General features: G+C 41.1%; 1 protein-coding gene across 1 annotated transcript; it reads left to right on the top strand.

Moving 5' to 3' along the window:
- Nucleotides 1–6,190: 6,190 nt before the first annotated feature.
- Nucleotides 6,191–9,834, top strand: LOC121201516 (C1q-related factor-like). Its single transcript, XM_041067389.1, has 3 exons — nucleotides 6,191–6,346; nucleotides 6,398–6,841; nucleotides 9,655–9,834. The coding sequence occupies exons 1-3, from the start codon at nucleotides 6,194–6,196 to the stop codon at nucleotides 9,832–9,834; spliced, it is 777 nt and encodes a 258-aa protein (XP_040923323.1). The 5' UTR covers nucleotides 6,191–6,193.
- The last annotated feature ends 808 nt before the right edge of the window (nucleotides 9,835–10,642 follow it).

The raw sequence follows: 10,642 nt of genomic DNA, 5'->3' as shown, positions 1-10,642 counted from the left end.
GTGAGCAAGGCTGCTCAAGATGTGTGGTCTACACCCTTCCCTACTGTCCTGCTCCCCTACTGATACAAGGATATGGCAGGTTCCTGCTGAGGTACAGAGGAGGTATAATGTCCCAACATGGCAGATCAAACAGTGTGTATACTTGATTTTGTAGTACACAAAACACACAGAAATACACAGTTTTGTTTATTGGATGCTTTGTTAAAATACGCAACAACCAAAAGAGTTGTAATTGTCATCGGTGTGATAATCTGATGACAGAATATACTAAGTTTTTCGTATAAGGTGTCTCTTCCTGGCCCAATTGTTAGAGGCTGACTGCTTTTACTTTAATTTTCCTTTTTCAATCTCCACAACGGTGAGCAGCAGGCGCCATCCTCTGGTTGAAAGAAGTGAATGCAGTCAGTGGAATGGAAACATAGAAACATTAAAAGCTACATAAGTCACTCATTCAATTTATTTCCTTATCCCAATTATTTTTGACTAAGAGTTGCTTTTCCATCTGCAGGAAGTTGTGCAGTTCAAAGGGCAAATCAGCACAGAACTGCAGAGACACGTTACTGTTTGATGGAAAAATAATGGGATGGATATACCTTACCACTATACTTTTGTGCAGCCTGACCTACAATGCCTTGAACTACAGCGAGGGGCACACATTGTTCCTTTGAGACAGATATGGAAGCCTGTCCAGTGCACTGAAGCACTAATTAGTACACTAATTTCTCTGCACTGAAGCATTCAGGAGTTCAAGAGAGTTGCTCTCCAATCAGTAATGTCACAGCAGGTGTATTTTATTTGACAGTGGATGGAGAACACCCGCTGGGACATCACTGATTGGGCTGCAGCCAAAAGAACATCATCCCTGAAAGACCTGACCCTTAGAAACCTGAAAGTTTTATTTTATGACAGCACAGAGGACTGCATAATGGGGCTAAACATCACAACAGTCACAGTCTAAATAGTAAAAACATGATCCTTTAATCTGTTATCCTTTGGTTGGCCTGCTATGGTGACAAAATGAGTCCACTCCACTCCTTTAAAATATTGTTAAACCAAAGAAAAGGACTGTAACAGCAGAGCCTGGGATATGTTTCCTACATCCCACAAATTTTCAGGTTTAGGCTAAAATATGGCAAAAATAGTGAAGACGTCAACACTGAGGTGAAGCAAGAGACTGGAACCCCAGTCTTCCATGTCAGAGTCCTGTGTTTTGTGACCCACCCAACCAGCTGTTTTAGTTGCAGGGATCTGGTAAAGTGTGTGCTGAGTTGCTATTTTATACTTTCTTCTTTGGAGCTATATCAGCCAATGAATGAAATGTGTGCATCATTACATTTACTCCAAAACATATTAGTGTTAGATGGGACAAGAAACATAAACGGATGTTAAACGAATAGTTCCATATTTTGGGAAATTCACATATTCACGTTTTCTTTCCCAGAGTGAGATGAGAAAATCAATTTCCATTTCATGCCTGTTTCATGTGGACTTGAAGCCAGCATGAGTTTATCTTAGAAGAAAGACTGGAAGCAAGGTGGAACAGCTTGGCTTTGTGCAGTGTTCAAAAATACCCACTTTATGAAGCGAGGCTAAGCTTAGTTGACATCTTGCCCAAAAAATGTGAAAAAACAGACAGAAAATAGTGAAGAAATTTATTTATGGCAGAGATGATTATGCGTGGTAAAATATTTTGCCAGGTTTTTGCAAGCATGTGGAAGTTGTTAAAATTAAACTCTGTCAAGAGTGACAGAGCGCCAAGAGGATTCAGTATATGATGACATATTGGAGTTTTGTGTCAGAAGGACGAGTATAAACACATGGTGAATTCTACTTATTTGGTAGATGCATACATTGTCAATTCAGCAGCTCAAGAGAAAGTGGGTGAATGAGTCGATGAGTGAGTGAGTGAGTGAGTGAGTGAACAATGTAGTAACAATGAGAAGACATTGGATGATTTAAAGATCAAGGTTTAGTATCGGGTTTTGTTAAACAAATTAATCAAGATGCCTGCCAACACCCAAAATGAATCATAATGTGAGTAGCTGAACATCAGCACCAAATTGTATAAAGCCATTCATGGTTCCCAGAGGATGTATCCTAGTGTCTCTGGTAATCCACTCATGGTGTGTCCATTACCATTACCTCCAAGGTCAGATTTGTTGTTTGTCCAGTACTTTGATTTATTACCAAATTTGCATCAACATCAGCTGTTGTCCAGTGCTGTTTTCACAGTTTGAACATTGTTTTCAGGAAAAACTTCAAATCCTAACTGCTGTGCTCAACTGGGTTTAGCTTTGTTGTGAATCTACACTCATAGTGAAGGCAGAAGAAGAGGTACAAGAGAATTAAAGTAACATGGGAGTTGACATAATTTGCAATATGTTAAAAGGCCACATGAGGGCACAAAAGATAGCAAATGGAGAAATCTTTGTGTAGCACTTCATAGAGTTTAATGAGAAGTGGCTGATGTACAGATTCAGATACATTTTGAAATGTACAGGTTTTTAAAGTAGATTAGAATGTTTTTTGATTTGATTTATGCTTTGACTTTTTTATTATATTTTTGTTTGTTTTGGTATTTATGTTACTTTTTAATTGTTTTGTAGCACTGTTTGTTGGCTTTGGTCAATTCTCTTTTGTCTGTTTCATGTGCTTGAATCAATGATATAGCTTCTCTCAGTTCCATCTGTTATATACCTGGGTGAAGTTATATACAAAGAATGACATTTCGACTGTTTTTCATAGTAAAAGATTAAAGACTTTTTCCACCATACTAACTATCTGGTGATCTCTTTGATTTAGTATGTCATCAGCAAGAAAGCAAAGCTCGAGGTGTCTGACTCAGTACCATTGTCATGTCCTGCGACAAAGGCTGCATCAACAATGTGGAGAGGACTCACAAAACTACTCTCTACTTATAAAACTCTCATGAAAATCTAATGACTCCAACATTTTCAGTCATACTGTGGTCATGTGTATGTAGCTGACTTCAATGTGACCTGTGTTGTGCTGGTTAAGTGGTATGAAGGTGGTTATCTTCTGAGAGAAAATGCACACGCTGGTCTGTGCACAGCTAACATATTGCATTGTTCATTAAATGTGAGTGTCATGTTCAGAGCCTCATGTCTTCATGAAAGCAAATATTAAGCACTAAGATGCTGTCATTTTGACTTCTGATTCTTCAAATTCTGTATGTCTTCTGCATCCTTTAATAAACGCCTTTTGTATTTCAGCATTACATATTCAGTATTTGTGTAAATGTGGGATCTTGACAAGACTTCTGAATAAATATTCTGTGGCTTTGAACAGTGCCTTTGTGCATTTGTAATAATGAACCCAGCAAAGAATATGCTTGGTTCAATTGCTTAAATATTAAATATAACCAGCCAAAAAGGAAACTGCTATCTGTCATCTTTATTGTAATTCTTCAGTAGGACAGCAAGTTACTGTGTAGCACTGAGTGTATTCTCTAAACCAACTCAGATCAAATTTCAAAAACTGAACAGAGAGCTGGCAATCGTTGCTGAATCATGAAGAGCCTGAGTCTGGACATGCACCAAGTGAAGCACAGCAAAAATCTGAACATCCAAACTACATTAGATACATAGCCTCCACCACCTATTATGTAATCTACTATATGAGGGCACCAGTCACCAATGAAGCCAATCTTAAACATAACATCTCCAACCACTGCGGATGATATACCATGTTAAAAAGTTAGACTGATTCATGTAAACCTAGCAATCCACCTCACAAACATCAGCAGACTAATGCACATCAACTATAGAGACATAAATGTGAGTATCAACAAAAATAAACAGCTGAACAGGAGCACAGCAGTTTTGTGAACGATCTATGTTGACTCTTATGAAGCCACTATTACAAAACAAAGAAGAATTATGTTAATGGACTGTGTGCAAGACGATGCTATTATCCTATATCTCTGCATATTACACTCTACTGAGCTAATAGTGTGCTATGATCCAGCAGGATAGAAAATCCCTAGAGGCATAATACTCATAACGGTCAACATGAGTTTTCATATTTCAAAGCCATCCAAAAAAAGAGCATGAAAGAATCACAATGCACACGTCAAGAACAAGAACCAAAATCAAAATAATCTCATCCATTTAAAGGAACATAATCAACAGTTAATATCAATGTAAATATTGCGTGTAGTTACATGACAGTGGCAATGGAGCAGAAATGATCAACCAGCAGAAATCAACCAGCAGAAATCCATAAGCACATCAGTGAGAGAACAACAGTCTGCAACCTTGGCAGCCACAGAGCACACACATACGGCTGAGCACACAAATGTGGACTAAGCAGAGCCAAGACACAGACCCAAAACATTCATGTTGGCTTAAGCAACAAATACTTACCTTAACTGGTGAAGTGAAGCAATGGTCTTTGGCATTTCAGGGGAGCAAGTCTCTTGGTCTAAAGCTATGGGCATCAGGAGAGTTGAAGCCTCTGTCAAATTTGTTTAAGCAAACAATATTTATTTCTTGTTTTCGTTGTTTTAGCTTTGGCTCTGAACCTTATGTCAGAAGTTTTTTGAGTTTCAATAAAGGACTTTTATTCACTCATCCTTCTATCTTGGGGTTTCTGGGTTTGGGTCCTCTCCCTCGTGTTCTGGCTGCACAGCAGTGAACTTTAACAGTTTGTATTTATAAACTTTACATATCTTATTAGACCATCTGCTATTGCTGCAGAGTTGTTGTAGGTGACATAATCAATGCTTTTCATAGCTGACATTTTGAGACATCATGGTTGGAAAAGCACAGGTGTAATTAATGATATTTATAGAAGCTGCATTCTGTTTAGGTGTGCCAGTACCAGGGGCCCTCCTCTTGTGAATCCAGGCTCATTGTCACATCTTACGGTGACATTTAAAACTACACTAAAAATATCTTTACCTTAACAACAGGTGAAATGACCTCATGTATAAGAAAGCTGTCACTTGTAGTGACAAACCCACTCTCTGCAGTCACCACACAAGATGTTTTCGTGTCTTTTATGTCATTGCTTTGGTTGTACGGCCCCCAAAATACTACCTGCCCAGCACCAAATGGCAAAAGTCAGTGTCAAGGTTGTGAACATAGTTGTGGGATGTGGCAGCTAAAAGGATGGAAATTTCTGTCAGGAGGCTGGTGGAGACCAGACCAGAGCTAAAAGGAGAGTTCATACTGGACTCAGATTTGCTGCATGGATGAAAACGTGACTCCAAATGATCCAGACCAATGCCGTAGCAAAACAGAATTTTGCTTACAAATTCTGAACTGCCCCTTTAAAAGTTTGCCTGTTTTGTGAAGGTCACAGCCTGACTGACCACAGATGTCTGGAATCATTCCAGTATGCAAGAGCTCCAGCTACACACACACACATCCAACCACGCAGGCAGATAAGAAAAATATACACATTCTGCCCTTGACAAAACAGATTGAGCCAGTCTCACATTAAACTATAAAACTACATCAGGCTAAATCTTTATCTGTATCTGCCTGTTGACTGCTAGATGTCTCAAAGTAACAGAGGACTTCTGTTACTCAAAATAAAATATTTTCTCACGAGTGCACCAAATCATTGACAACTGTTTCATTTTCTGTTATTTTTTATCTAAAATTTGAATCCACCTCACCCAAGCAAACTTCCCTCAAATCTTTTTCTCCATCTCTGTCCTCATTATCCAGTCAACATAAATTGCTATGTTCTCATTCTCTGTGCTCTATATATCACACTCCTTTGTGTCTTCCCTGGCTATTCACATCTGCAAGTAGGAAAGTGCCCTCCTCAGCCCTGACTCAGATGGTTAGCGAGTGTATGTTGCTCTCTCTCCTCCCCTTGCTTCTTTTCTTTTTTCTCTCAAGCTGTCTCACTCTCCCTCCTCCTCTCCTCTTACTCTCTCTCCTCACTCTCTCAATCTCTCCCTCCTTTTGATCACTTGGTCCCTTGCTCCACTCCCTCTCTCTTACTCCTACACAGCTCTGTCACTCACTCACACACTCATACCAGCTCTCCCTGGGCACCATCTCCACCATCGGAGATCCTCGTCGACTCTGCGTTTTGCCAGGTGGACGCACTCCCCACAGTCACCATTTCCACCCCAGAGAGTTCCACGCTGGCAGCGCAGCCCCTTCCCCGGCTGAGCATCGGGCGGAAGACCCTGGTGGCAGCTGCTGTGGGGGTCATGCTGGTCCTGGTTCTGGTGGTCCTCATCCCTGTGCTGGTCAGCTCCGTTGGCACAGGTGGCGTAGATGACAGTGCGAGCCACTACGAGATGCTGGGTACCTGCCGCATGGTTTGTGACCCCTTCCCCAGCACGGGCACGACAGGCACGGGTGTACACGTGGGCACAGATACAGCAACAACAGGCCTGCAAGTGGACGACGAGGCAGATCTGAGTGATCACAGCATTGGCCCGCCGCTGCCTACCTACAGTGCTCATGGCCCACAAGGCAAACCAGGACGTCCTGGCAAACCTGGACCCCCAGGACCACCTGGAGAGCCAGGCCCACCAGGACCTAAGGGGCCACCAGGAGATGGTGTGGACATAGTACGGACAGGGATATTAGGTTTAGGGGGTAAAGGGGCTGTTAGCACAACCACCTACAACACCACGCCTCGGGTAGCATTTTATGCAGGACTACGAAACCCTCAAGAAGGTTACGACATTCTGCGGTTTGATGACGTGGTGACTAATATTGGCGGCAACTATGAGGGCGCAACGGGCAAGTTCACCTGTAAGATCCCTGGCACCTACTTTTTCATCTACAATGTGCTGATGAGGGGAGGAGACGGCACCAGCATGTGGGCTGACCTGATCAAGAATGGTCTGGTGGGTAACACTCTTCAGACGCTTCTCGACACACCTCTTTAATGATTTAATGTTGAATTTAACAAATGGAAAAAAAAAACAGTTTCTCAAAATATAAATAGTTCAAAATTATTTATTTACTGGCATTACGAGTTACGAACCCTGAATCATACATTGGGATGAATCTACATCAAAATGCTCAGGGAACAGTGTAACCAGTGCGCTGGCAGTCTAAATTGAGTAGTCATGCATTCATGTGTGTAGTGATTTTAGGTCTGACTTGGTCTGGTGTTGTAGTCAAGTATAATAACAATGCACAGTGGCACACTGCCAGATTGTGTATCTGTGCATATTACATATCCAGTGATGTACACGTTGAAGTGAGTGGAAGGAGTGCAGTGCTATCTCAGCTCTGCACACATCAAAACACAGCCTGGGGTAGAGGCTAGTTCAAAGCTGGTGCCCTTTGAAATACAACAAACTTCATGGAACCATGATGTGCTAGTGTGCGTTATCAGGCTGCCTGTCAGGCCCGGGCGTTTCAATATCGAATGATGATATTTGCCATATTCATGGATAATTTTGTAATGTCTTTAAAGCCCAAGGTGATGAAACTGATCAAACACCATGTAAATCTGAGCCTTGACATTTTCCTGCAAACATATCATCTCCAGACTGCAGCAGGCTGTACAGGGGATGGACACGACAACCCCAACACCTGTGCATTGTAATGCAATCCGCTGGAATAGCCATACTATAAACACCATATTTGTGAAGATAATGGAGATCATTTTTTTATTAAGACTGTTTCTTAGAACTCTCGGGTCAACTCTGTGGCCAAAGTCTTTATTATTATTACTAGTATTTTTATTATTATTATTAATTAATTTAATTTTATTTTCTTGGCGAAGGTTGCATTGCAAGATACACCACATGGTGTGTACTCTCATATTACCTAAACCACACTAAACACATCTGAGTGCATCATACTAAAAGGTGTTATGTTGTGTCTATGGAACAAAATATCTGTATATTGTGGGTATTCATGTTAACCCTTCACTCTCTATGTATTTCTTAGTGTCTTGCATTTTTGGAAATGAGAGGGGGAGTGGCTAAATAAAAATAGGGCACCCACCCCCCCAACACACACACTTCCCCATTCCTCATAGTGATATTGGCACACTACATCATATCAAATAGTCTGCTCAAACATTCACACTTCACTTGTTAAAAATGCTTAAACAAGCTAATTAAATTTTTTAAAATGAGCCACAGTATTAGATTTACAGTCTGTAAACCTGCCCAGTTTCAACTTTAACAAAAGAAAGAGAGAAAAATGCGTTATATACTGGTGTTAGATCAGTCAATAATCTGCCTCCCCCAGTTCTTAAGTTCAGACTCTCTATGCTCTCTTTAGAAGGTCATGCTGACAGTCACAACACAAGCACCCTGTGTAATGATGACCAGTTAGGAACAAAGGAGAGTCATGTGAACTTGGCTTCAAGCGAACATGCAAATCAACTGAATAACTGCTGATTAAATTTCCTGCATTTTGACAAACAGCTTAATTTGTCTTTATTCAAACATGAAGAAAAGAAGAAAAAGTGGGGAAGGAAAAGGTGCAGAGAAATGAACGCTGCCAACAATTAGATGATGAGCTTTTTATAATAATTATTATAGGAATAATAGAATTAGCAGCAGTAACAACAACAATGTGGCATCAAGCCTCTTTAACCGTTAAACTTCACACATCCCTGGTTATAATTACTATTACTGATAAACGTTAGACAATTTTTTTTAACATTTACAAAATAAAGGTGGGTCAGTGAGTGTTTATTTGTTAGCAGTGGACATCATGTTGCTGCAGTAGAGCTGTGGGTGGACACAGGGAGGGAAGGGACTTTAGGCTGCATTGTCCTCATGTCTCAGAAGTCCATCATCATGCTGTCATCTGTGGCTCAGCCTCTCCTCTCAGACCCTGCGGCCTCTTGACATACACTTTTAAACTCCACTGGCACTAATTAGAACTCCCCTTTCCAATTCTTGTTCTAATTTACTGTAGAACCTGTCGCCCCAGTCTGGCTGAGGCGGGGATTACACCTTTATGGTCGGCCTGGTGAGGTTGCGGCGTGACAACCAACCTGGCAACCCAGATCATTATACATTAGCTAAAGCTTAGAAGGGATATGTCCTTCAGTGGCCAACTGTGCATGCACAGCAACTTCCCCCCAGTTTCAGTTTTTATACAGACGTGTAAAAGAGATTTGGGTGTTATGGTCCACATCTAAGACCCTGGGTAATTAGCCTGTGTTGACACGATGACACTCATATTCAGGAAAACGTGGCATTTTCAGTGCTCCACCCAGAGAAATCTGGATGTAAGAGTGCAACATAAGTCAAGGGGATAGGATGCACTGCCCTCCTTGCTCAGAGGCGGACTGACTCAAGCCTGACCCTTTCAGTTGAGTCATGAGAGGAAAAAACACGATATTCACCACAGGGGACACACTTACACAAAGTCAAAGTCTCAAATTCTGTCCACACTTCTTTTCTTTAAATAAGAGTTTTTGGTCCACACATACAAGGCATGTAAGCTTGGTCAAATGTCAGCCAATGAAAGAGCGAGTCGATTAACATTGACTAGGTTCAAAGTAATGTATAATAGTTATATCATCTGCATTTTAGGCTGATAAGTTAATGTATTTTTCTAAAATCTGTGTGTTAAGTAAATGAATATTTACAGTTCTTCACTGTGAATCTGTTTCTTCAGCATTTCACCATTAACATTTCTTCACTTGATCTCTCCTTGTCTTTGTGTGTGTGTCATATTCCAGGTCAGGGCCAGCGCCATTGCCCAAGACCAAGACCAGAGTTATGACTATGCCAGCAACAGTGTCATCCTTCATTTGGATGCAGGCGATGAGGTTTTCATAAAACTGGATGGGGGCAAAGCTCATGGGGGCAACAGCAATAAATATAGCACCTTCTCAGGGTTCATCCTCTATGCCGACTGAAGAGTGGACAGGACGTGGGCTCAGAGGTGAAAGGTCACAGCCAGAAGACATTCAGTTCCTGACTTTCACTTGGCTCTCACAGAAAGGTTCATGTTGCCCATAGCCACTGATCCACAATCAGATTGTTTTTGCAGATGTTTAAGGTCAGGACTCCTGCAGCGCTTAAGGCTGTGCATCTGTGGCTACTGGTAACTGACTACCTCCTCATCCATACGTTCTGTTGTATACAGGGTGCCTATGCCGCTATTCAGATGGACGCGAGCAACGTAACAGTGACAGTCACTGCCATGTGTCATGCCGAGGTGCAGTAACAATTCTGACAGTGCCGATGCCTCACCATCATTTTGAGCTGTCATTTCATATTCAAGTCTGGAAGTTCAACAGTCGTGGCGACTGCAGTGTTTGTAAATGTGCTGTTTAGATTTTTTGTTGCGATTGCGTTTTCTCATGATGTTTGTATGATAAGATGTCGTGCTTCAAAGACTGCAGAGAGATATTTTGTCAAAAGCAACACAAGTTTGTCAAATATTGGACGCCAAAATGAGATTATGATTGTTCTGAATGGCAGACAGTGTCACAAAATCTAGTGTGTCTCAGTGTGATGATTTGCAAAAGTCCATTATATTTGGCATATTGTTAGTGTATGTAAATTTGATATTGAATCTTGATGTCTGAACATAGTCAAAGTAGTGTCTGCGCTGCACATACAACCTATTGTGTGTCTGTTAAAATGATATAGCTGTTGATAGATAGGTGTAAAATTAGATCATGTATGTATGGTTATTGATGTGCTTATTTGTAAAGCTTT

This window comes from Toxotes jaculatrix, chromosome 21, assembly GCF_017976425.1.
Source record: "Toxotes jaculatrix isolate fToxJac2 chromosome 21, fToxJac2.pri, whole genome shotgun sequence".
Taxonomy (NCBI): domain Eukaryota; kingdom Metazoa; phylum Chordata; class Actinopteri; family Toxotidae; genus Toxotes; species Toxotes jaculatrix.
This window is presented reverse-complemented; position numbering and strand designations above follow the sequence as displayed.